The sequence below is a fragment of the Mustela erminea genome, chromosome 10, assembly GCF_009829155.1.
Source record: "Mustela erminea isolate mMusErm1 chromosome 10, mMusErm1.Pri, whole genome shotgun sequence".
In the NCBI taxonomy this organism is placed as follows: domain Eukaryota; kingdom Metazoa; phylum Chordata; class Mammalia; order Carnivora; family Mustelidae; genus Mustela; species Mustela erminea.
The window spans coordinates 85,277,608-85,305,536 of record NC_045623.1 but is presented as its reverse complement, the minus strand read 5'-3'; the positions used below and the strand labels follow the sequence as shown (position 1 = coordinate 85,305,536).

The 27,929-nt window shown below is 38.8% G+C and overlaps 1 protein-coding gene across 9 annotated transcripts in view; it reads left to right on the top strand.

Annotated features, from left to right (window-relative positions):
* S100PBP (S100P binding protein) overlaps positions 1 to 27,459 on the top strand; it is a 53,348-nt gene extending 25,889 nt beyond the window's left edge. For 6 of the 9 annotated variants that reach the window (XM_032302993.1, XM_032302990.1, XM_032302991.1 and 3 more), the window contains 4 exons: positions 263 to 351; positions 2,068 to 2,171; positions 24,110 to 24,197; positions 26,689 to 27,459. In XM_032302993.1, the coding sequence (XP_032158884.1) occupies positions 263 to 351; positions 2,068 to 2,171; positions 24,110 to 24,197; positions 26,689 to 26,830 (423 nt within the window). In that variant the 3' untranslated portion in view covers positions 26,831 to 27,459. The other 3 variants (XM_032302994.1, XM_032302996.1, XM_032302995.1) reach the window with 3 other exon arrangements.
* The last annotated feature ends 470 nt before the right edge of the window (positions 27,460 to 27,929 follow it).

Below are 27,929 nucleotides of genomic sequence, written 5' to 3'. Positions count from 1 at the left end.
CTCCTGAAAAGCTGAAAAAGCTTAGGCAATTTACCTAACCTCTTTGAACCTGATTCCCTGTTTATCAAATGGACATACCACTTACGGTTTCTTTTTTTTCCTTAAAATTACAATCACTATCTCATTTAAAGTATCTGTCATTGTGCCTGGTACATAGGAGGGTTCAGAAATATGCCTCTGTAGCCTTTATTAAGAATATGTCCATAAATAGTGTTTTCAGCTTTGTCCTTATAATTATCTTTCCTTCTACTCTGAACGAAAGCAGGATGTTCTTGACAAGGATTCGGGGAGGCTGAAAGTCAATGAGAGAAGACTAGTCAAAGTCCCTCCTGTTCTACAAAACAAAAGAAGGTAACAGTATGATAATATTCTAATTTCTGTTGGTTCTCTTCAATTTCTTTCTTCCCCACCTCAGTTCTCCCTTAGTGTAAAACCATGTACCAGATGTAAGCATACTTTTAAGTGCTGGGACCGCTAATGTGTTAGCTGTGTGACCTTGGGCAAGTCACGTGACCTGTGACTTCAGTTTGTCTCTCAACAAATGAGGCTAATGATGCCTTCTCCACTGCCTCACAAGTTATTTTGGGAGTAAAAGAGACTTTTTAGTGAAAGCACTACATAAATGTAAGATTTCTTTTCCTGGGCATCCAGAAACTTGGTCATAGATACGACAGGAGGTTAGAATAATTTTTTTTTAAACGATTTTATTTATTTTTATTTGACAGAGATCACAAGCAGGCAGAGAGGCAAGGCGGAGGCGGGAGGGTGGAGTTGGGGGGAAAGCAGGTTCCCCGCTGAGCAGAGAGCCCCATGTGGGGCTCGATCCCAGGACCCTGAGATCATGACCTGAGCCAAAGGCAGAGGCTTAACCCACTGAGCCACCCAGGAGCCCCTAATTATTTAACACAGATATTAAAATACAGTTATGTAGAAGATCCTTTTATTATCTCTCCCAACTTGAATGCAATTGTCCTTGGGGAAAAATTCTAGTAGAGATTGCAGATTTGGGTCATCTTTTTGGTCTGTTCTCTTGTTGCCAGGAGATGGCAGTGTCTCTACATGGGCCTTCTCAATTAACAAAGCTGTTTTTTAGGTTGAGTCAGATTGGCTTCCTTATAATGAAATTTAAAAATTTTTTTTTGATTACACAGATACTAAGTCTTTCTGCTTGAAGTTTTTTATTTATTTTTAAGATTTTTATTTAAGATTTTATGTATTTATTTGACAGAGAAAGAGAGAGGAAGAGAGTGCACAAGTAAGGGGGAGTGACAGGCAGAGGGAGAGGGAGAAGCAGATTCACTGCCGAGAAGAGAGCCCAATGCAGGGCTCCATCCTAGGACTCTGGGATCATGACCTGAGCCAAAGGCAGATGCTTAACTGACTGAACCTCCCATGCACCCCACTGCTTTAAATTTTCAATATTAAAAATAAGGCTAAAGTCCCCTTTGACTATGCTCCCTGATGCCAGTTTTTTGGGTTTTTTTTGTTTTGTTTTGTTTGCATAATTGAGGGAAATTTTGTGACTTAACTTACAGTGGAAATTATACCAAGCAGCCAAGTGAGGCTACTTGGGACAGTTATGTACGTATTATCTCAATATTCTCTTCCACTGACTCCACAGTTACCAGTGCAGTAAGGATGAGCAAGGGCCAGACATCGTTCTTGCCGAGGTCACCAGTGTTCTAATTGCCACATCCAGCTGGTTCTTTTTAGTCTTTATCTCATTAAGTTTTTCTGTGGCTCTGTCAAGTTAGCTATGTCCTGATTAACCTTGAATTACTCAACAAGTGCTTTCTTTCTCTAGGGACTAGATAATCTGCACTTTTTTATGCCTTGTTAGCGGGAGTTTGTATCTGTGTCTCATCTTCCTTTTTACCTTATCTCCGTGCTTGATTTCAGCGATATACTGTGTGATTGATAATGTTTTCTGTCACTGGATCTTAAAAGAGTATTTTGCCTCCGAAAGTTAGTTGTTCTAACTAATCAGCAATATATGAGTTCTCTCTACAAAGCACTATACTCATGGTTCTAATGGACTGTTTTTCCTCCTGATTTGCTTTGTTCAAGGACTAATGTTTCGACGTTTTCACAGTCAGATCTAGAAAAGCAGAAGGAAAGTTATCTCAAGGAAGTCATTGCTCATATAACATGCCCGAAGGACGCTAACCAAGGTAACATGGTAGAATGGCCTGTAAAAGATGTGATGGGATTTTTCTTTTTTCCAGTGTAATATGAATTAAACTGGGAGATTATTTTTAGTTTTCTTAAACTGATGAGAGAGAGAACTTTCTTACCCACAGATTTTTACTTGAAGGGATTACCTAACCAAATAAGATCCTAAGTGGTTTGGCTAACCAGTATTAGAGGGGATCTAAGGAGACTCATACCAGTACATGAAGAGTGCTTCCCCCATGGTTGAGGGTTGTAACCAGACCCATAGTTTTTGGATAGGGAATTTTTTGTTGGAAAAATAGAAGTGGATGACCAGGGGCTGCTTAGTAATCGTTAGTTTTTTATTTAGAATTATTTCTTTTCCCTGTTTCCTTTAGGATTTAAATGTAAAAAGCAAGCATTTCAAATACCATTTTGCATCTTGACATTTGAATAAAAGCTCTTAAAAGGTTTTGACTACCTTCCAAATTCTTCAAGCTGACTTCTCCCTGGCTCACTAAAAGCTCTTAGAAACCAAAATGACTGGATTCTTTCTCTAGCCCTCAAGAGATTATTGTCTATGTTATTACTCATTCTGGACTAGTAGCTGATGGTAAATGGAGGGGAACTTGTGGCCTCTAATGAAGGTGCCAAGATCAGAGAGGTACTGATAAAAGGATTCTTTCTCATAAAGATTGCTCCATATTCCGTCATCTTCAGCTTCTTTGTTCATTAAGCAAGCCTTTCTCAACCACTTTCAGTGGTGCTAGGTTTGAAGATTAGGGATTGGAAATATAAAGAGGACCGAAGTAGGGTCCTGGCTCTCTAGGAATTAATAGTTCACAGAAGGAAAAGATAATTATACCACAATATTGATTAGAATATCTCTAATCAGTAGAGATATAATTCTAATAGAATTATGTATAAAATGCACTAGGAGCAAGGAAGAAGCACTTCTGTTTGTGTTTGGGGAAAGTAGAAGATGGGGAAGAGGGATGCTCTAGCTAGTCTCCATGGGTAAGATAATTGTGTTACTAGGAGATCTGTCATAAATCACCAGGAAGAGTTTTAGGGGAACTTTTGGCTAAAAGATTCAGAGAAGATGCCCCTTTCCTTACAAATCTTTAATTATTTAGTAGTTTTAGAACTACATCGGCCAGAAGAGTTTTTCATTCCAGGTCCTTTTATTTTTTAGTCACAGATTTCATTAAGCATTCAAATGCTACTACTTGTTCTGATTGCTCAGCCCTTTGTGAGTGCTCTTTGTTTGAACTATTTTAAAGGTCTGGTGGAACTAGAGACACTCCTCTCCTTGGAGAGGGGCTTGGACCCTCTTCACCTGGGTGATTGATTGGAGGGGCAGATTAAAAGAACTTTGTGTATGTTTAACCTCTGTGGAAGAGACTTGGACATTGCTTTTCCCTCTCTGAAGTGACTTTCTTTTACGTCCTAGGCAATTTGGAATGATGATATCCAATTATATTTTCCTTTCTCATTTGGGGCATTTAGAAAAGAAAATTTCACAAGAAAAGCTGTGAGCAGCTGCTCATGTTTGTAGCATCTTTTCCTGTCTCTTTCCCATTCAGCAGTCCTTCTCCCACTATACCATAATAATTTATATCCCACGAGGAACAACTAGGATAATGCAGATAGAGTAGACAGCATACTTTAGTGGTTGGGAAAGTAAAGTCTAGTCTAGAGTTAACTTCTGAATGCATATTCTAGCTGCAGTGCTTAACTGGCTGTGTGACCTTGAGCCAATAAAACTCCGTTTTCTCATTTGCAAAATGGGTATAATTATGAGGCTTAACAATATGTGAAAATTTAGGTACAAATGTAATGATAGAACAGTACCTAGCCATGGTTGCCAACATCTGTTGAATACTTGGTATTATTTGCAAGAAAGGGTATCCTTTCACACTGAAGTTTTTATAGGTGAAATTGTGTGATGCCAGGTACTGGTTTTCAATTTTGAAAAAACAACAACAACAACAAAAAAAACTAAAAAACTGAAACCGTGAAAAATTAGAGGAAACAGCTTTAACAAAATGTTGGTGAATGAAGCTCAGTAATAGTTATGTGTGGATTCATTATGTTATTTTCTACTTTGTATTTGAAAAAATAACCGTAATAAAAAAGTCACTTTTTTTTTAAAGTGCATCTTTTAGGGGATTCCTTTTTAATGTCTAAGAATTGTGAACATCACCAGTTACTCTAAAAATTTCACAGGCATCCACTGCTTGCTTCTGCTTTCTAGGAACCTAGTATGATACCATGTTCTTGTGTTCCTTCCCACTGCCCACTATTCGTGCATTCAGAGTTTAAAGATTATATACTCATTTGCAAAGGAAGAGTGGGGGGCATATTTCATTGTTCCTCTATTTATATATGAAGTAAAGAGCAGCCAGAAGCAAACAGAGGAAGCATATAGTGCCTCCTGTCCTTTTTGATACTTATAGTGCTATGTCACCTTGGAAAAGTGTAATTGTTCAAGTTCTTTATTAGATACAGAGAAATTAAAATTAGTAGGTTCAAATGTAGTTGCTGCCAATTCAGTTTGAATCCTTTCCATTAGGTTAGTCATCTTTCACTTTATCAATAATGTATATATTATTGATATAGAATATGATAATGTAAATCATCCTTCAACTTCATTATTCTAGTATCTCTTTTTAATTTAATGCCACGTGAGTCTCTTAATAGCATTTAGAAAGAAATACGAACAACTTCTTCCTCACATTCCAGCTCATGGAAAACTTTATATGAAATTATAAATTCTTAGAGTAGTAAAGGTCATTAAGATCATCTCTTTACTCTCTTAATATATAAATCTTTCTTATATATCTTTGTCCAGTGACCATTCAGCCTTTGCTTAGAATTCTAATAATAAAAAACCCATTAAATCATGAAGCAGGCCATTCATTGCTTAAAAAATTCTAATTCTTAGGAAAGTTATTTCTTACATTGAGCTGAACTGCTTCCCTGTAGTTTCCAGTGGTAGTTTCTAGTTCAGTCCTCTGGGAACACAAAAAATAGCTATTACCTTCCAAATACTTAATGTAATTTAAGTACCTTTTCATGTTAAGTATCTCAAGATTTTTAATGATTAGAAAGTATTATATAATTTATTATTCCATCTTGGATAATTAGGTTGTCCCATTTTCATTAGTAATGCTGCAGTGAACATTCTGGTCAATAAATATTTATGTACAACTCTTATTTCTATAGGATGAATACCTAGAAGTGGAATTGCTGGGTAAAGTATATAAATATTTTGAAAACCTCTGTTACATGTTACCAGATTGTCCTGCCCCCCAAAATTGTATTAATTTTTATTGTCACCAATTTGATAGGTAAATTTTAACATACTTTGTTTAATAATTAGTGAGGTTAAACACTTTTTATTGATGTTTTTTGAAATATGTATTTAATTATTTTAAAAAATCATCTAATACCTAGTTTGTATTCCAGTTTCCCCAGTTGTCCCAGAAATGTCTTGTATTGTTTAAACAGGATCTAACCAAGGTTCACATGTTTAATTATTGTCTCCTTAGTCAATCTTAATCTAGGTCACTTGTTTGTAGATTGTCTCACATTATGAATTGTGTCTAATTGTTTCCCTGTGGTGTCATTTAACTTGTTCCTCTATTCGCCTGTATTTCCTATGAAATGGAAGTTGGATGTAGAGGAGGGATTAGATTCAGAGTAAGCATTTCTGGCTGGTGTAATTCATATGTACTGTTGTGTGTTCATCCTGTATCATACTGGGGGCACCGCCTTATGACAGGTAATCTAATAGTGATGCTAAGTTTGATTACTTGGTTAAAGTGTTAACTGCCATGGGCCACCTGGGTGGCTTAATCCTTATGCATCTGCCTTCAACTTAGGTCATGATCCCGGGGTCCTGGGATTGATCCCTGTGTGAGGCTCCCTGGTCTGCGGGAAGCCTGCTTCTCCCTTTCCTACTCCCCCTGCTGTGTTCCCTCTTTCACTTTCTCTTTCTGTCAAATAAATAAAATCTTTAAAAAAACAACAAAACAAATGAGAAACCAACGAGCCTTTTTCCTTCCCTGTAGTCCTGGTAACCACCATACTGCTTTCTGTTTCTATGAATTTGCCTATTTTCGATACTTCGTGTAAGTGGAATCAGACAGTACTCTTCATTTTGTGACTGGCTTATTTCATTTAGCTGTAATGTCCTCAAGGTTCACCGTTGTTGTAGCAGGTGCCAGAATTTCCTTCCTTTTTATGGCTGACTAATGTACCACACTTTATCCATTTATCCTTCAATGGACACTTGAGTTGCTTCCACCTCTTGGCTGTTGTGAAATGGTACTGCTTTGAACTTGGGTGCTTATCTGCTAGAGATACCTATCTCCTCAAGACCTTGCTTTCAGTTCTTTTGGATTTATGCCCAGAAGTATTGTTAGATCATATGGTAATTGTGCTTTGAATTTTTTGTGGAACCTCCTTACTGTTTGACACAGTGGTTGTACTATTTTATAACCCCACCAATAGTGTACAAGGGTTCATTTCTCTACATCCCCACCAGCGCTTATTATTTTCTGTTTTCTGGTAGTAGTTGCCTTAAATGGTTGTTCTATCTATATCCGTCAGTATTACAGCTATGTGAATATTGCTCACTGCAAAGTCAGTAGTATACTGTGGTTTCAAACACTTTCTTGAATCGTTTGTTTTTATGGAGTGGTTCATGGCCTCACTTACTTTTTTTTTTAATAAGATTTTATTTATTTATTTGACAGAGATCACAGGTAGGCAGAGTGACAGGCAGAGAGAGAGAGGAGGAGGAAGCAGGCTCCCCGCCGAGCAGAGAGCCCGATGTGGGACTCGATCCCAGGACCCTAGAATCATGACCAGAGCCGAAGGCAGAGGCCTTAACCCACTGAGCCACCCAGGCGCCCCAGCCTCACTTACTTTTTAAACTATGAATTAATTTATCACTATTTTTTTTTTTACAAATGCAACTTACTTCTTTATCTATGTTGCCTGTGTGTCTGTGTCGTGCCCCTCCACAAATGTTCAGACATACCCAGTAATCTATCAACTCCTTTAAAATTTCTTCTGGAAACCTTTCTAGAGCCTTGTGTTCTGCTCCAGTCTATACTGTTTGTTCTCCCATCCAAGTACTAACCAGGCCCGACCCTGCTTAGTTGTTCTCTAGCCTTGCTGCAGAGCTGTCATCCTAGTGTTTGCCTTTGCTGCCCTTCTGGGTTGAATCCTGTTCCTAGATCCCCATTTCTTTTCTTTTTTTTTTTTAAAGATTTTATTTATTTATTTGACAGAGATCACAAGTAGGTAGAGAGGCAGGCAGAGAGAGAGGAGGAAGCAGGCTCCCCGCGGAGCAGAGAGCCTGATGCGGGGCTCGATCCCAGGACCTTGAGATCATGACCTGAGCCAAAGGCAGAGGCTTTAACCCACTGAGCCACCCAGGCACCCATAAGTCCCCATTTCTTCCTCTTGATCTGTTTTAGTGGAGCACATTCTTTGAGAATTTCTAAGAAAGTGATAGATAAATTTGGGTGGCCCTTCCATATCTGAAAACATCTCTTTCCTCATACTTGATTGGTAGTTTGGTATAGAATTATAAATTCAAAGTCATTTTTCCTCAGTTTTGAAGGCATATATCTAATGTTCTTGTTAAGTCTGTTACTGGGGGGCCTGGGTGGCTGAGTGGGTTAAAGCCTCTACCTTCGGCTCAGGTCATGATCCTGGGGTCCTGGGATCGAGCCCCGCATCGGGCTCTCTGCTCAGCAGGGAGCCTGCCTCCTCCCCCTCTGTCTGCCTACCTCTCTGCCTACTTGGGATCTCTTTCTGTCAAATAAATAAATAAAAATCTTCCAAAAAAAAAGTCTGTTATTACAGTCACAATACTTATAATTTAATTTTTATTCCTTTTAATCTAACCTGTTTTTTTCTTTCTGGAAAGTTCTTATTCTTCTCTTTATCCATTATTTTATGCAAATTATTCCAATTGCTGGGACATTTTCTTCTTATTGACTACTTTCATAATCACATTTACGATTTCTAAGAGTTTTCCTTTTTTGTTCCCTTTGCATATTATGTTGTTCTTATTTTATGAACTAATTGCTTATTTATTTGAGAGGGAGAAAGAGAGAGCACCCAAGAGCAGGAGGAAAGAGAAGCATATGGGATCCAATCTCAGGACACTGGGATCATGACCTGAGCTAAAGGCAGTTGCTTAACTAACTGAACCACGAGGTGCCTCGATTTTCTTTTTTGAGTAATAAGTCAAATATAGTAAACTGCACAAAATTAACATGTACAACTTGTTGAGTTTTGACATTTCTATACACCCATGAAACTAGCTGCAATTAAGATAAATATACCACACCACCAAGTTTCTTTGTGCCTCTTTATAATTCCTCCTTCCTGTCTTTCCTTGCCACCTTCATTTCCCAGGAAACCACTGACCTGCTGTCACTAGAGTTTGTAATTTCTAGAGTTTTGTGTAAATGGAATCATATAGTATATATACTAGCTTCTTTCTCAAAGCATAATTATTTTGAAATTCATAATTTTGTTGATATTTTATTCCTTTTCACTGCTGAGTAATATTCCATTATAGAAATATACCACGATTTGTTTATCCATTCACCTATTGATGGGCATTTGGGTTGTTTCCAAATTTTGCCTATTAAAAATAAAGTTGTTACGAATATTCATGTACAGATCTTTGTATGGATATGCTTTCATTTTCCTTGAATAAAAATCTAGGGGTAAAATGACTGGGCCATATGGTAGGTATATGTTTACTTTTTTTAAGAAACTACCAAACCTGGGACATCTAGGTGGCTGAGTCTGTTAAGCATCTGACACTTGATTTCTTTTCAGGTCACAGTCTTAGGGTCGTGAGATTGAGTCCCACGTTGGGCTTCATGCTCAGCGGGGAGTGCTTGAGATTTTCTCCGTCTGCCCCTCTCCCAGCTCATGCGCACCCACTCTCTCTCTCTCAAATAAATAAATCTTAAAAAAAAAAAAAAAAAAAAAAAAAAAAACCAAACCACCAAACTTTTCCAAAGTGGTTGTACTATTTTATATTCTCACCAGCAATATATGCTCCCATCCTTATGAAGAAGATTGTTCATTGACAGTATATAGAAATTCAGGTGATTTTTATACATTAATCTTATTCTGTAGCCTTGCTAATAAACTCTGCTTGTTAGTGTTGGAGCCTTTTTTGTCCATCACCTCAGTTTATGATCATGTCATTAGCAAATAATCACATTTTTACTTGTTCCTTTCCAATTTGAATGCCTTCTATTTAATTTTTTTGCCATATTGCACTGGCTAGAACCGCCAGTATAATGCTTAATGCAAGTAATACAAGTAACTTGTTGCTGATCTTACCAGGAAAGCATTTAGTCTTTCATTGTTACGTTAGCTGTTATGTTAGCTGTATCTCCTAGATACCCTTTATCAAATTTGCAGTGTTCTCTCCTGTTTATAGATTGTTGAGAGTTTTATTAGAAATGGATATTGGGGGCGCCTGGGTGGCTCAGTGGGTTAAGCCGCTGCCTTCGGCTCAGGTCATGATCTCAGGGTCCTGGGATCGAGTCCCACATCGGGCTCTCTGCTCAGCAGGGTGCCTGCTTCCTCCTCTCTCTCTGCCTGCCTTTCTGCCTACTTGTGATCTCTCTCTGTCAAATAAATAAAATTCTTTAAAAAAAAAAAAAAAAAGAAATGGATATTGGATTTTGTCAAATACTTTCTCTACATCTGTTAAGGTGATCATACAGTGTTGTGTTTTTTAAAGTCCATTAATTGGAGAATGATATTTGATTTTCTAGTGTTAAGCCAGTGGTACATTTCTGGGTTTTATGCATTCTGCACTTGGTCTTAAAGTATTATCCTTTTAAAGTAATAGCCTTGGGTTGATTTGCTAAAATTTTATTATGCATTTTTGCATCTGCCTCAATAAGGGATATTGGTCTATACTTGTAATTTCTTTTTTTTTTTTTAATGTTTTGTTTATTTATTTGACAGAGACAGCAAGAGAGGGAACACAAGCAGGGAAAGTGGGAGAGGGAGAAGCAGGCTTCCTGCTGAGCAGGGAGCCCGATGCGGGGCTGGATCCTGGGACCTTGGGATCATGACCTGAGCTGAAGGCAGGTGCTTAACAACTGAACCACCCAGGCGCCCCTGCACTTAGAATTTCTTGATTTGGTCTTGGTATCAGAGTAATGTTGGCCTCACAGAATGAATTGGGAAGTATTTCTACCTCTTCAGATTTTTTGGAAGAGTTTGTATAGGAGAATTGGTATCTCTTTTTGGGTAAGCTTTGGTTGTCTTTCAAAGAATTTCATCTAAGTTGTAAAATTTATTAGCATGAAGTTAATAACATTACCTTATTAGCCTTTTATGTATCTGTTTATTTCTGTTTATTTATTTATTTTAAAGATTATTATTTATTTAGAGAAAACCAGTATGCATTTAGGGACAGGAGAAAGGGAGAAAGAGAATCCCAAGTAGACTGCTCTGAGCACAGAGCCTGAGGGAGGGTGGCTGGGCTTGCTCTCATGACTGGAAGATCATGCCCTGAGCAGAAGTCAGGAAATCAGACGGTTAAGGTTAACCGACTGAGCCACCCAGGTGCCCTGCCTTCTACATGGTATTCTGTAGTAATGTCATCTTTCCCATTTTGGTATCAGTAATTTGTGTTTTCTCTCTTCTGGCTCTCAGGCTGGCTCTCAGTCTGGCTGAGTTTATGAACACTATGATGTAATACTTTCTTAAAATAGAACCCAGCTTTTGTTTTGCTGATTTTTCTCTTTTTCTATTTCATTGATTTTCATTCTGATATTTATTATGTCCTTTTTTCTGCTTACTTTGAGTTTCCTTTGCTCTTTTTCTAGTTTCTTTAGATGGTTGCTAAGACCATTTATTTGAGACCTTTCTTTTCTAATTTAGTAAGGGATGTGAGGAGCAAGAGGAAATAAATTCATACAGCCAGTCTGTTTGTCTGGATGCCTTGACCTTTTTTTAAAAACCAACTTTACTGAGATATACTTTACATGCAGTAAAATGTACCCATTTTAAGGATGCATTTTGCTGAGCTTTGGCAAATTGGTGCATCTGTGAAATCCATCACAACAGTCAAGATTAATAGAACATTCCCACAATACCCAAAATCTCCCTTGTGCTCCATCTCAGTCATTCTGTCCCTGCCTGGCTCCTGTGCTGGGAAAGTGCTGATTTCTTTTTGGTCACTATAATTAGATTTGTCTTTTCTAGAGTTTCATATAAATGGAATCATGCAATATGTGTCCTTTTGTGTTTGGCTTCTTTTACTTGGAATAATTTTTACATATTTATCCATGTTGTTGTGTGTATCAGTTCTGTAGTTTACTGCTGGATTTTTCCTTGTATTAATACACTGTAGTTTAGTCATTGTTGAATGGCATTTGTGCTTCTAGTCTTCGGCTGTTATGAATAAAGCATCTACGAGCAATCATACATGGGTTTTGTATGGATGTGTGTTTTCATTTCTCCATGGTAAATAATTAGGGGAGTGGAATTGCTGAGTCATATAGTGTTTGTATAACTTTCCCCAAAGTGATCATACTATTCATTGTGAGTTTTGTATTGCAGAGGCTTAGGTTCTTTTTTATATATGCATATCTAGTTATTCTAGCACCATTTGTTGAAAAAGTTATCCTTTCCAAGGGTTTCTGAATTCTCTATTCTGTTCATTGGTATGCATGTCTATTCTTATGCCAATATTATACTGTCTTGATTACTATAACTTTATAGCAAGTCTTGAAATTATTTGGATTTCTATAATTTTTTTAAAAAATTAACTTAAAAAAAATTAACTTCAGCTTGTCAGTTTATTCAAAAGCACCTATTGGGTATTTCATTGGGATTTTATTGAATCTATAATAGATCATTTTGGGGAGAACTGACATCATAACAATACTGAGCCTTCTAATCTGTGAACAGGATATATTTCCACTTATTTATTGCCTTGTTATTTATTGCCTTATTTATTGCCTTATTTATTGCCTTGTTAATTTCTGTCAGTAACATTTTATACTTTTTATTGTACAGATCTTACATGTATTTTGTTAATTCATTCATTGATATCTCAGTGCTTTTTATAATTTAATGAGCTGTCCAACCCATAAGTGTAGTCACCATCTGTCAACGTACAATATTACTAAAATATTATTTACAGTGTTCTGTATGCTGTACCTTTCATTTCCGTGACTTATTTATTTCATAACTGGAAGTTTGTACTTCTTAATTTCCTTTATCTGTTTCACCCATTCCCCCTCTCTTCCTGCTAGCAACCACCAGACAACCAAAGAACAACCAAAGTAGAACAACCAAAGTTTGTTCTTTGTATTTAAGAGTCTGTTTGAGTCTTTTTTGTTGTTTCTGTTCATTTGTTTTGTTTTTTAGATTCCACATATAAATGAACTCATGATATTTGTCCTCTACCTTTCTTACTTCACTTAGTATTAGACCACCTAGGCCCATCGATGTTGTTGCAGATGATAAGATCTCATTCTTTTTTATGGCCAACTAATATTCAAGAGAGAGAGTGTATGTATATGTATCACATCTCCTTTATCCATTTATTATAGACAATTTGGTTGCTTCCATGTCTTGGCTATTGTAAATAATGTTGCAGTAAATATAGGGGTGCATATATATTTTCAAATTAGTGTTTTTTGCTTTCTTTGGGTAAATACCCAGAAGTAGAATACTGGATCATATGGTATGTTTAATTTTAATTTTTTGAGGAACCTCCAGTACTGTTTTCCATATTGGCTGCACCAGTTTGCATTCCCAGCAGTAGTCCACAAAGGTTCCCTTTTCTCCTCATCCTCACCAGTACTTGTTATTTTTTGTTGTTTTAGTACTAGCCATTCTGACTAATGTGAAATGATACTCATTGTGGTTTTGATACTTGGTAACATTTTAAGAATCCCTTAGGGTTTTCTGCTTTAACATGATGCTCTCTCCAAATAAGGGTAGTTTATTTTTTCCTTCCAATCTGTAGGCCTTTTGTTTCTTTTTCTTGCCTTGCTGCACTGGCTAAGACCTGTAGTACCTTAAGTAGAATATTAGCTGTAGGTTTATCATAGATACCCTTTATTAGGTTTGAGGAAGTTCCTCTTCCCTTCTGTTCATTTAGTTGAGGAAGTTCTCCTTCTGTTCTAAGGTTGGGAGAGTTTTCAGCATGAATGAGTGGTGAATATTGTCTGTTGAATTTTCTGCAGTTATTTAGAAGGTCATATAGTATTTCAGCTTATTCTGTAATGTGGTGTGTTACATTTATTGATTTTTGACTCTTAGGCTAACTTGCATTCCTGGATACACTCACTGTCCTTACTGAATTATCCTTAAGTTTGCTAATATTTTTAATAGTTTTTATGTCTTATTTGTCTTGTTTATAAGAAGTTTTGATTTTTAGTTTTTCTTGTATTGTCCTCTAAGTATCATGGTAGTACTGACTTCATAAAATGAGTAGGGAGGTGTTCTTTCAGTTTATGTAGGATTGGTATTATTTCTTCCTTTAAATGTGTGATAGAATTTTATCAGTGAAGCCACTTAACCCTGGAGGGTTTTTATTTTTCTTTCTTTCTTTCTTTCTTTTTTTTTTTTTTTCCAGAATTTCTTTGAGTCCATTTCAATAATTTCTGTCTTACAAGGAATTTGCCCATTTTATCTAAGTTCATTATTTTATTGGCATAAAATTATTCATAATGGTCCTTTATTATTCCTTTAATTATTATAGGATCTGTAGTGATGTCACTGTTTCATTTCTAATATTGGTAACTTGTCATTTTATTTTCTTGGATGATCTAGTTAAAGGTTTATCAATTTTACGGATTTTTTTTTTTGCCCCCAAAGCAAATGTTTAGTTTCATATTTCTGTATTATTTTTGGCTATTTCATTTTTATTCTTTTCTCCACTTTGTTGTTGTTTTTCTTCTATGTACTTTGGGTTTAATTTGGTCTTCTAGCTTTTTTATTTTTAAGATTTTATTTATTTGACAGACAGAGGTCACAAGTAGGCAGAGAGGCAGGCAGAGAGGAGGAAGCAGAGTCCCCACTGAGCAGAGAGCCCAGGTGCGGGGCTCGATTCCAGGACTCTGAGAGCATGACCTGAGCTGAAGGCAGAGCCTTAACCCACTGAGCCACCCAGGCACCCCTCTTCTAGCTTTTTATTTTTTATTTTATTTTTTTAAACACATTAAATTTTTTTTTTTAAGATTTTATTTATTTATTTGACAGAGATCCCAAGTAGGCAGAGAAGCAGGCAGAGAGAGAGGAGGAAGCAGGCTCCCTGCTGAGCGAAGAGCCTGATGCGGGGCTTGATCCCAGGTCCCTGAGATCATGACCTGAGCCGAAGGCAGAGGCTTTAACCCACTGAACCACCTAGGCGCTCCTCTTCTAGCTTTTTAATGTGGAAGGTTACATCACCGATCTGAGATCTATTTTCTGTAAGCATCTTTTTTTTTTTTTTAAGATTTTATTTTGAGAGAGCGTGCACGTGAGCACAAGGGGGGAAGGGCAGAGGAAGAAGCCGACTCCTTGCTGAGTGGGCCCTCCCCCCCCAGCCTCTGTGCAGGGTTCAGTCCCAGGACTCAGATCATGACCTGAACCAAAAGCAGGCGTTTAACTAACTGAGCCACCCAAGTGCCCCTTCTATAAGCATTTAGAGCTACAGTTTTCCTTTAAGTGCTGCTTAGGTGCATCCCACAGATTTTGATATATTTTCACTTTCATTTGGCTCAAAGCAATTTCTGTTTTCCCTTGTGATTATTTCTTTGACTTACGGGTTATTTAGAAGTGTGTTATTTAATTTCCAAACATTTGGAAAGGTTTTTTTTTTTTTTAAAGATTCTATTTATTTATTTGACAGAGATCACAAGTGGGCAGAGAGACAGGCAGAGACAGAGAGAGGAGGAAGCAGGCTCCCTGCTGAGCGGAGAGCCTGGTGCAGGTCATGATCCCAGGACCCTGGGATCATGACCCGAGCCAAAGGCAGAGGCTTAACCCACTGAGCCACCCAGGTGCCCTGGGAGTTTTCATCTATCTTACTATTTTAGCTTAATTCTGTTGTGGTCAGAAAATATTCTTGATAATGAGTTCCATTCTTTTAAATGTACTGAGACTTATTTTTATAGACCAGCATATGGTGTGTTTGGTGAATGTTCCATGTGCACTTGAAAGTGTATATTCTGATGTTGGTGGAGTGTTCTATACATTTCAGTGAGGTTTTATATGTTGCTGGTGGTGTTCAGTTCTATATCCTTACAGATTTTCTAACTAAAAGAGGAGTGTTCATATCTCCACTCTAATTGTGGATTTTCCTGTTTCTCCTTTCACTTCTGTCAGTTTTTGCCTCTTGTATTTTAAAACTCTGCTATTGAATGCATACATTTTTAGGAATATTATATCCTCTTGATCATTTGTCCCCTTTTATCATTATGAACTTTTCTTCACTCTTAGTAACATTCAGTATTTACATTCTTTTTTTTAAGATTTTATTTGACAGATCGTAAGTAGTCCCCAGAGAGGCAGGTGGGGGGGGGGCGGGGAGAGCAGGCTCCCCGCTGAGCGGAGAGCCCGATGCAGGACTCACTCCCAGGACCCTGGGATCATGGCCTGAGCCGAAGGCAGAGGCTTTAATCCACTGAGCCACTCGACACCCACAGTATTTACATTCTTAGTAATAATTCTGTTTGAGAGTCTATTTTGTCTCATTTATGTAGCCAATCCAGCCTTCTTTCCACTACTGTGTACATGATAGATTTTTATTTTTGTTTTATTTATTTATTTATTTTTAAAGATTTTATTTATTAATTTGACAGAGAGCGAGAGGAGGAAGCAGACTCCCTGCCAAGCAGAGGGCCCGATGTGGGACTCGATCCCAGGACCCTGAGATCATGACCTGAGCCAAAGGCAGAGGCTTAACCCACTGAACCACCCAGGCGCCCCATGATAGATTTTTTAAAAATCTTTTTACTTAAAGGCCGCCTGGGTGGCTCAGGTGGGTTAAGCCTCTGCCTTGGGCTCAGGACATGATCTCAGGATCCTGGGATCAAGGTCCGAATCTGGCTCTATGCTCAGCGGGGAGCCTGCTTCTCCCTCTCTCTCTGCCTGCCTCTCTGCCAACTTGTGATCTCTCTGTCAAATTAATAAATAAAATCTTTTTTAAAAAACTTTTTTTACTTTTAATCTAGCCATATCTTTGTGTTCTAAAGTGGATGTCTTAGGGCGCCTCACTTGGTTAAGTGTGGGATCCTTGATTTCAGCTGAGGTCGTGATCTCGAGGTTGTGAGATGGAGCTTGGGCTTGAGCTTGAGCCCCTTGCTTGGGCTCAGGTGCTGGGTGTGGATTCTACTTAAGATTTTTCTCTCTTCCTCTTTCACTCCCTTTGCCTCTCCCCACTCCCTCTCTAAAAAAAAATAGTAATAATAATAAAATTAAGTGGATGTCTTATAGACACTATATAATTGAATGTAGCTCTTCTTTTTTTCAGTCTTATATAATCTCAGTGTTTTAATTTGTTAGTCCAGTCAGTATGGGTGGTTTTAAATCTACCATCTTATTACTTGTTTTCTGTTTGCTTATCTGTTCATCTGTTCTTTGTGTCGTCTTTCATCTTTCCCTGGTCTTTTTTTTTTTTTTTTTTTTAAAGATTTTGTTTATTTGACAGAGGTCACAAGTAGACAGACAGAGAGGCAGGCGGGAGGCGGGTGGGGGAGGGGAAGCAGGCTCCCTGCTGAGCAGAGAGGATTTGGGGCAGCGGTCCGGAAGGCAGAGGTTTTAACCCATTGACCACCCAGGTGCCCCTGGTCTTTTTTTTTCCTTAAGTATTTTTTAGTATTCCATTTTATCTCCATGCTTGATTTATTACCTGTACCTCTTCGTTTTATTTTTAGTGCTTGTTAGAGAGTAGTAGTTCTCGAAGTTTTTGTTCTCAGGACCCATTTACACTCTTAGAAATTCAGGACCCCAAAGTTTTTGTTGGCATGGGTTACATCTATCTATACTCAGTCATATTAAAAGTTATAACTGAGGGGCACCTGGGTGGCTCAGTGGGTTAAAGCCTCTGCCTTTGGCTCAGGTCAGGATCCCAGACACTGCATTGGGCTCTCTGCTCAGCAGGGAGCCTGCTTCTTCCTCTCTCTCTCTCCCTGCCTGCCTCTCTGCCTATTTGTGATCTCTGTCTGTCAAATAAATAAATAAATAAATCATTTAAAAAAAAAAAACAACTGAAAAATTGTTTAAATATATATTAATATATTTAAAAATAGACTCATTGCACGTTAACGTAAATAATATGTTCTTATTAAAAATAACTTTTTTTAAAAAAGTAATCTCTGTGTGTAACATCGGGCTTGAACTCACAACGCTGGAGATCAAGAGTGGCAGGCTTCACTGACTAATCCAGCCAGGGGCCTCTAAAAATAACTTTTTTTTTTTTTTAAAGAAGGGTAGGAGTAGAGGGAGAGAGGAAATACAGAGCCCGAGATAGGCTTCATCTCACAACCCTGAGATCATGACCCGAGCCATGATCAAGAGTCCAACGCTTAACTGACTGAACCACCCAGCCGTCCCTAAAAATAACTTTTTTAAAACAAAATCAAAACTTTGGGGAGATGAATGGCATTGATTTACATTTTTTGCAAATCTCTGTTAATGTCTGACTTAATAGAAGCCTGCTGGATCCTTATATGTGGGTCTATACTCTGTGTCATGTCATATAGCCTCTTGAGAATTCCATGGTACACTTGAGAGAATGCAAGTGGAAAGGACAAATAACATCTTAGTGTTGTTGTGAAAATAGTCTTGACTTTTAAAGCTCAGAAGGGGGTAGAGGGACTCCCAGGGACTCTAGAACCCACCTTGAGAACTGTGATTCTGTTGTTTACAATATGGATCTTTAACCTCCCAGTCCACCTTTAAGTAATACACCACTTAGCATATAATGCAAGGCCCTAATTAACAATACACTTCCAAATCTCCATTCTGTTTTTTTTTTTTTTTAAGTTTATTGATTGATTTAAGTAATCTATACACTCGATGTGGGGCTTGAACTCACGATTTGAGGATCAAGGGTTGAGTGCTCTTCTGACTGAGCCAGCCAGGTGCCCCTCCATTCTGGTTTTTGTTTTTGTTTTTTTTGTTTTTTTGTTTTTAAAGATTTTATTTATTTGACAGAGATCACAAATGGGCAGAGGGGCAAGCAGAGAGGAAGAGAGGGGGAAGCAGGCTCTCTGCGGAGCAGAGATCCTGATGTGGGACTCGATCTCAGGACCCTGAGATCATGACCCGAGCTGAAGGCAGAGGCTTAACCCACTGAACCACCCAGGTGCCCCTCCATTCTGTTTTTTATGCTATTTGTATACATTTTACGTATACATACTAAAGTTCAACATACTAAAGTTATCTTTTAAAGTTTTTTTTTTTTATGAGGAAAAGTCCATTTTTACTCACATATTTACCATTTTCGTGCCCTTGATTCTTCATCTGTTATTTTCCTTTTTCCTGATGAATTTTTAGTTTCTTGTAATGCGGGTTTGTTGGCAATGAAGTCTCTCTGCTTTTGTTTTATTTACAAAGTGTTTGTTTTACCTTCATTTTAAACTTTTTGTTTTGAAAAATTATAGACTCAGAGACTCACAGGACATTTCTAGGTTCACCTCAGTGGTTTCCCTTCTGTCAAGAATGACAGTTCTGAACAGTCTGAAAACAGTTGTTTCATATATTTTGCCCAATTTCTACTTGCCTACAGTGGGAGGTGAGCCCATTCATCATGCCTAGAAGTAGAAGTCTCACTTTGATTGTTTGTTTTTTTTTTTAAAGATTTTATTTATTTATTTGACAGAGAGAGAACACAAGTAGGCAGAGAGGCAGGCAGAGAGAGAGGAGGAAGCAGGCTCCCTGCTGAGCAGAGAGCCCGATGTGGGACTCTGTCCCAGGACCCTGAGATCATGACCTGAGCCGAAGGCAGCGGCTTAACCCACTGAGCCACCCAGGCGCCCCTCACTTTGATTGTTAATGGAGATCACAAGCCGCAGTGGTTCCGTACATTCTACTTTTGCACTTGGCATTGCTGTTGAGCATGTTCATATGTCACTCACTAGCCTCCATCTAATACATCACTTCAGAAATGAGCTGAATAATATATATAATAATATATATAGGGACGCCTGGGTGGCTCAGTTGGTTAAGCCGCTGCCTTCGGCTCAGGTCATGATCCCAGCGTCCTAGGATCGAGTCCCACATCGGGCTCCTTGCTCCGCAGGGAGCCTGCTTCTCCCTCTGACTCTGCCTTCCACTCTGTCTGCCTGTGCTCGCTTTCGCTCGCGCTCTCTCTGACAAATAAATAAATAAAATCTTAAAAAAATATATATATATATATAATACACTAATTTTATATGTGTGTGTATATATATATATATATATTACAATAATGCCTATTTCTTTCTTCTGTTTTTTGCCCTGTCTGCAAGGAAAATCAGTCAAGATTTGCACTAGATCGTTGCAGTTTTGTTGACCTAGAGGTGACACATTTGCATTGTTGTTTTCCACTTAATCTTTTTTCCTTTTTATTCCTATTAATGTATTTATAAAAACAGTAGCCTGCACCCCTATAAGCATATTTTATTCTCTCTTCCCCTCTTCATTCATTTCTCTGTGTTAGGTATTTTTTTGATTGCAAGGAATAGAGACCTTGTGATTGCCTTTAAGTAACTGAGTTTAAGGATTTACAGAAGATCAGACAACGACATAGCCAATTCTTATAGTAAAAAGAATCAGCCATAGATCCGTGCTCCATGCCCCCTCAGAAATGGATGCCTCTGTTACCTATTCAGGTTTTCCTTGCTGAGTTAATGGTTCTAATACTTCTAATCTTTCTCTGTGACCAGTGCTTCTGCTGCTCTCTCTTAGCTGTCTCACGTGTGTCCATTCTCCAAGTCCTGCCTGTGTGCTCTTCTCTCTCATTCTCATTACTAAAGCTCGCAGTCACATTCCGAAAGAGAGTATCTGATTTATTCACTTAATGACCTGTTGGTGCCAGGCCAGCTCGTGGGTCATGAGTCAGCTGAGAGATTCTCTGTTCGTGGGTCTTGTGCCACACTTAATTGAACAGGGTCATGTGCAAAGTATGGTGACATCTAAAACCTGGCAGAAGGGCCACTGGTAGAGCATGTGTTCAGCATCTTCCATTCTTCCTCCTCCTCAACAGTCGATTGACCTAACTTATTAGGGACAGTTATTAGACTGAATTGTCCCCAAAACTAGTCAGCTACATATTTATAGATGAAGGTTTAGATGAATTGCTTATCTCATTCCTGTAATGTTAAGGTTTTTATTTTTCTCTTTCATTCTTAGATGAATTTCATTCTTAGGCACAAAACAAAGGACAGTCTTTGCCACCTTTTAGCCACAACTTAAAATAAACCCATGGTACTGATTGTTGGTCCAAGAAAGCCCATCTGTTAGAGACTGTGAAGAGAAAATTCAAACATTTCCATTCTTGTTAGCATCTCTAAATTTGGCAGAAGAGATAGGAGCCATGAGCTGAAATAAGGTTTTTGGATTATTAGCTCCACCTGGGTTTGAATCCTGGCTTTCCCATTTATAAGATGATAGATGAGTATCTTTTTTAAGCTCCAGTTGAATCATGAATAAAATGGAGATCATGGTATTTGCCTCGTGTGGTGGTTAGGATTAGATGATAGGATGAATACAAAGCATTTAGCAAAGAGCCTGGCACATAATACATGCTTGATGTAGATCATTAAGTCTTACTAAAAAAGGTTACCCTAGTCCATCAGTAAGTTCTTAGTGCTAAGGAAAAGTAACGTTTCTTGGTGCATGAGCTGAGACCTGATCATTGAGCCCTTGTTCACTCAGCACTGTGCGCCGTACCAACTGTATACAGGAGACATACTGTGATGTGATTCTTGCCTTCTCATCCCCACTATGATACGTCAGTCCTGGAAAAATTTTTAAGGAAACTCAACTCGATGATGGTATTATACTGTTAGAATTCAGGCTGTTACTAACTGTGTGACCTTGGGCAGATTGTTTCTCTGTCTTCATCTGTGAAATGGGGGAAATACTTCAGAGGATTACCATAACAATGAACAGATGAGTTTATGTAAAGCTCACAGGATACTGTCTGATGGCAATGGTAAGTGCTATATGCAAATTTCTTCTGCTAGATTATGACTCCTAGCAGATTAATACTTGAAGCCTCCTTGGGCTTAATCAACCAGGTTTGTTTTTCTTTTTTTCCCTTTGAGTTTAAAGTGGATAGGTTTCTTTGTAGGGGGCGTACAGTAGATCGTTAGCCTCCACCATCAGGGCAGTTTTATAGAATCTAGCTGGTAAGAGATGAGTGAGCTGATGGACATGGTCTACAGATAATCTTGTTTTCATTTTGAGATTGGATACCACAATATCTTATCTTGTCAGCCCTCCTTTGGTGATGCTTAGGCTGGAGAAACATCTTGAAAGTGCTACAAAGCTGGTTTCTCCCCCTCACTGAAATGTTTTTTTGCAGACCTAAAATGATTGGGGTGCTCATTATGTGAATGTAGGATATGGGAAAGGCAATTTGATTTGAGACCTTTGATTTTAACTCAACAGGCAAGGGATTTTCTAATCTAAAACTACTTCCCTTCTTAAAGGAGAAATTCTTTTCTGATTTGTATTTTCTTCTCAAGAAGTGAGATTAAGGGGCACCTGGGCAGCTTGGTTGGTTAAGTGACTGCCTTTAGCTCAGGTCATGATCCTGGAATCCCAGGATCAAGTTCCCCATCGGGCTTCCTGCTCAGCAGGGAGGCTGCTTCACTCTCTGACCTTCACCTCTCTCATGGTCTCTCTCTCTCTCCTATCCTCTCTCTCTCTCTCAAATAAAATATTTAAAAAAAGAAAAAGAAAAAAGATTAATATTTTTTCTTTCCATATTAGTGAGATTGAACATCTTTTCATTATGTTTATTGATCATTTGTATTACTTTCTGAATTGCTTATTCATGTCCTTTGACCTCTTTTGTTTTTGAGGAGATCACTCCTGTAGAGTGAGGACATTAAAACTTCACCAGATATGTTTCAGATGTATTTTTCATTTTGTCATTTGTCTTCTTTTACTCTTGGATATACTTTTTTAGCTGCACAGAAGCTTGTAATGAATCTGTTTTTCCTGAAGAGTATCATCTCGTTATGGTTAGAGAATTTCTGCTGAGTGCTATGAAACATGTCATAGTATATGTGTAGACTGAGGCACTTAATAAACACTTTTCCTTACAGAACGGTGATTGATTGTCACATGATTCGAAGAGTCTTTGCAAACTGACGTAGGTGTGAAGCTCTAACGCCGTAGCAATAGCTAGCACATACTGCACAACAGCTTTGTGTCAGGCACTATACTAAGTCTTATATGTACTGTGTTCCTAATGTTCAGCTTCATGCTAGATAGTATTATTGTCTGGGTTTCATAGATGAGTCAAGTGGGCCTAGAAGAAGTCAAAATGATTTGCCCAGGATCATAGAGCTAGTTAGTGGCTGAATTGGAATTTTAATTTAAGTCTGTCTGACTTCAAGGTATATACTTTCTCTGCAAAGCTGAACTACTTAAGGCCTCCAGTAAATTAGACTGGTCCTTAAAGTTAAGTAAATATCTTTTACCAGAACCGGAAAAAATGGTCCGTAGCTTTAGTTCAACTGCTTTTGGTTTCTGAGAGCATAGTGGAGAGGATACTGAGCAGTGTGTGTGCTAGGTAAAAGAAAAGTCTCTACTGTCCAGGGCAGTGGTTTTCAAGGTGTGGTTTCCAGGCCAGCAGCATCAGCATCACTTGGGCCTTTCTTAGAAATGCAAAATCTCAGGTTCCACTGGAGACCTACAGAATCAGAAACTCCGGGGTTGGGGCCCAGTAATCTGTTTTATAATACTTCTGCTGATTATGATGCATGTTAAAATTTGAGACTCACTGGTCTGGGGAAGTTATTTTGTTTTCTCTAATCATAATTTTTGTTTTTGCAAGCTTCAACCTAAGTCTCAGCCCTGAAGTGCAAAATTAACATTATCAGACGATGGCAAAAGTATGAAGTCAGACAGGAGCCAGTTTTGAGTTTGGTTTAGTGAGCATTTAAGGCAAGTCCACCTCCCTGAGCCATAGTTTCCACTTTCCAAAAAGATGTTAATAACATTTGTCTCCATATGAGATTTTTTTTCTTTTTTTTAGAATTAGGTAAGATAGTATATGAAGTGCATAGCACCTTGCCAGGCTCCCAGGTGCTTGAGAAATTGCCTCCAGCAATTTTTCTTATTTAGCAAAAAGCCCCCATTTGCCTTCTGTTCTCAGCCTCTCTCGTTTCTTAAACGTATTTTGCTGTCTTGTATCTCTGAACCTTTGTATTAGCTATGTCTCTTGGATACCTGCACCCCTCGCCCCCTTACCTCACTAACTTCTAGATTCCTGCTTCCTGTCTACCTCCCCTGTAGAGGGCTTTCTCAGACCCCTGCCCTCCAGTCTCTGTGCTCACACAGGAACCTGAGTTTCTCTGGTCATTGCACTTACTGCAAGTTTTGGAGTTGCCTCTCTCCTATATAAACTTCATGAACGCAGATACAGCATCTTTACCATCATATTCTAGAGATCAGTAAACTTCCTCACACATTGTAGGAGCTAAGTGTTGAATGAATGAATGGTGGCTGTCATTATTGCTGCTCCATCATTATCATCATCATCATCATCGTCATCATCTGAGAGCAAGCTCCCCTCCCTGGCTTACAGTTTTTGTGCTGACTGGTTGTGATAATCATAGATAGTATTAGGACCAGTGCCTGTTCTCTCTTGCCCTGAAAGCACGTGCTTTGACGTAGGCTGACATGGGAGTTCACTGAGCTGCTTCCTAACCACTATCCCTCTGTGTCATAGGTGCCTTGGGGGAACTGTATGCCCTGATGGGTCAAGTTCATCATATGCAGAGCCCAAAGTGGCAACATCCTTCGGACCTCACCATGAGGTAAGTGGGTGATTAGGAAGAGGAGGAGAAAAAGCGTAGAATTTGGCTGTAGGAAGAATGGTAAAGGAAGTTGGGTTGTGATGATCGTTTAATTCCAAAGGTGGGGAAAGAAACAGGAGAGTATAATGAAATAACTGAGCTGAGGGCCGCCTGGGTCGCTCAGTCAGTTAAGCAGCTACCTTTGGCTCAGGTCATGATCCCAGAGTCCTGGAATTGAGCCCCGCATCAGGCTCCCTGCTCAGTGGGGAGCCTGCTTCCCCCTCTCCCTCTGCCTGCTGCTCTGCCTACCTGAGCTCTCTATCTGCTACCTATCTCTCTGTCAAAAAATAAAATCCTTAAAAAAAAAAAAAACTGAGCTGAAATCCAGGAAATGGTGGGGTCCATTACTAGCTTTGCAGTTTGTAACGCAGCTGTATAATTTTGATCAAGTCATGCCACTTCTTTGGTCCTCACATCACTAAAACTAATATGTTGGACTAACTGATGTCAAAGGGACTTTCTATTCTGGAATCTTCTGGATTCTTGATGTAGTGTGGTTTTACAGATTTATTCAGTTACTTTGATCCAGTTACTGAAAAACCTTAGAGTCATCTTTGACTCCTTTCTCACCCCATATTCAGCCCATTAGCAAATCCCATAAGCTCTGCATACAAAATATGTCCAAAACCTGACCATTTCTCATCATTTTCACTTAGACTATTGCAAATCTCCTAAATGGTCTCCCTGTTTCTGCTTTTGCCTGCCATTCTTAACTCAGCAGCCAGAGAGGTTCAGATTCTTTTCTTTGTTCAGAATTTTCCAGTGACTTCCCATCCTCACCATTCCGTATAAGGACCATGGCCGGGGCTGATGTGGTTAGCTCACTGACCTCACACCTACTCTTCCCCTAATCACTAATCACATGGACTTCCTTGTTGGTTTGTTTGTTTTTTAATTTAATTTTACTAGCCTTTTTTTTTCCCCCATTTATTTATTTATTTGATAGAGTTCACAAGTAGAGAGGCAGGCAGAGAGACGGGGTGGGGGGGGCGAGCAGGCTCCCTGCTGAGCAGAGAGCCCGATGCGGGGCTCGATCCCAGGACCCTGAGATTGTGACTTGAGCTAAAGACAGAGGCTCAACCCTCTGAGCCACCTAGGTGCCACGCTATTTTTCAAATATGGCACACATGCTTCCACTTCAGGGCTTTGATACTCTGTTTCCCCTGTAGTTGCCAAAATCATAGCAGGTCTCAGAAAGAACAGTATGATGGGTATTAGATGAATCCTAGAGACAGGTGTGAATTCAAATCCAGGCTCTTCTACCTACTCCACTTTATGACCTTGGACAAGTTATTTAACCTGAGACTCCGTTTCCTGACCTGTATAAGATATTAATGAGAGTGCTTTTCTGATAAGATTGTTATTAGCATTAAACGAAGTGAAGTATTGAAAGAATTCAGCAAGTACTTCATATAGGGCTAGATAAATGTAATAAAATGTTAGTTATTTTCAACTCTGGTTACTGACAATGCCTGTGGAGATGTCTAAAAATACAGATGTCCAGGCACTGCCTTCAGGGGATTCAGAGTCATTAAGTTAGGGGGTGGGAGCAAGAATTTTTACTTTTAAAAAGCTTCCCAGGGGGTTATTAGGAACAGCTGGAGTTGAGAATCAGATCAAATTATCTCAGAGGGTCTTATTCAGAACCCTAGCCTAAAAGACTAGGGTGATTAAAGGAGAAGCTCAAGAAGCTTTACTTTGAGTCCTTGCTATTAATTATTCAGTCTCTAAACTTGCAATGTGATACTCACATGATGACTTACCTTCTCTGGGAATTTTACTCTAAAATTAACCGCTGTGTCCTGAGCAACCTTGAGCTGTATCAGACAATGAGGTCCTGTTGGAGGTACAGATCTGGTACAACCAATGAAATACAGATCCGGTTTTAAATGTTTCTTGAAGGAGAAAATATTTTTTCCTACTGAAACATTATTACAGATTATATATTAGGTTTTCTTAACATTCATGTATATGGCACATACCACCATAATGCCTGTGTGGCAGCTGGCTTTGGGAGTTGGAAGAAAATAGCACTTACATTGTGACTTTCACATAAATAAAATGTAGTATAAATAATTTCTAAAATTGTCAGGATTGAAATGTGAAATTAATATCTGATATCCCAAAATAAAGATACTCTTTTTTTTTTCTTTTTAAGGATTTTTTAAAATTTATTTATTTGAGAGAGCATGAGAGAGAGAGCACAAGCAGGGGGAAGGGAGTAGAGGGAGAAGCAGACTTTGTGAAGCAGGGAGGTTGACGCGGGACTTGATCCAGGACACTGGGATCATGACCTAAACTGACAGCAGACACTTAACTGAGTGAGCCACCCAGGTTCCCGAAAGTAAAGAAATTCTTAAAATAATTGCCTCGGCCACTTTTTTGTGTACAAATAGCCATTCCAGCTGAAACCCTCATCTTTCCTATTTTCGTTTTCTTTCTCTCTTGATAGAAACTACGCTAGGTTCCGGCAGAAACCTCTGCAAAGATGCAGTCTGACTCAATGGGTCGACAGGAACATGGGAAGCCAACATCGATTCCAGCGTGTCCTGGACTTCCAGTCAAGTCCATTTGTCTCATCCCATCAGCAGTGAAGGGCCCTATCCTATTCAGAGCAGCATCCCATCTTCTGCTCTTTTGTGCTTTGTAGATTTTGAATTTTATTTTTCACAAGATTTTTATTTAAAGAACTTGTCACCTTTTGGAAATTTCCATTGCTGACTTGAAATTTTTTTGTATAAGGTCCTTCTTGTTTGTCTGTGTGCATGCGTTTAAGCACTGTCATGTTTTAATTTTTTTATTTAAATTGAAGGTGGCCACTTCTTGAAAGCCAGCATTAGGCCAGAATACTTAGGCTCAAGCAAAGCACCCACCTCAACACAGAGGTGATGTCTGTTTCTTGTGCTGAAAAGAGAACCATCTTTTAATCTCCTATAAGGAAGAGATTACCAGGCTGCAAGCCAGTGTTAATTATTGCTGACGACTTATAAATGGACATAAGTCACTTTTAACAATGCCTCTCACTTTTTTATTTGAATCTCTGAGTACTTGCGAGTATTTTAAAGTTGGTAATCCAGGACATTTGAAGTAGGTTGGAGCAGGACAAAAATCCTGTTGTTTAAAGGACAAATTAAAAGTGTAAATCTTCTCTCCTTTTTGTACTTACTAGCTGCCTTTATTTTCTTGCCTCCCCCCTTCTTCATTAAATGTGTTTTGCACAATAGGTTTACAAATCTTACACATCTTAACTGATGGAAGACTGCTGACTAACCCTTGTCGATTTGTGGTCTTGTTTGCCTTTCCTTAAGGATTTTCCTTCTTTTTTCCCCAGTGACCATTATGCTCCTTAGGTTCTATTGGTGTGTTCCTGTATCCTGTTAAGCCTAGGTATGCCTCCTAAGAACAGCCTCCCTGCTCTCTTTATTAAGAGCTTCCCACCCCGAGTCCTAACTCCAGGACAGGCCAGAAAGTTACTGAGGTGTGAATTGGTCTTCAGTTTCATCTGCTCGACTCCCAGCTCCAAGTATCAGTTGCTGTGTGAGTCAGTCAGCTCCGGCCTGTCAGAGGGACTTGGGAGAGCCACTATTTTGTCTCCATTGATAGTTAACAAGAGGTGCCTTCAGCTTCCGGATGTTACCATCTCATTTGGTCAAAGCTCTGATACATAGTTGGACAGAACTGCTGTCGTGCATC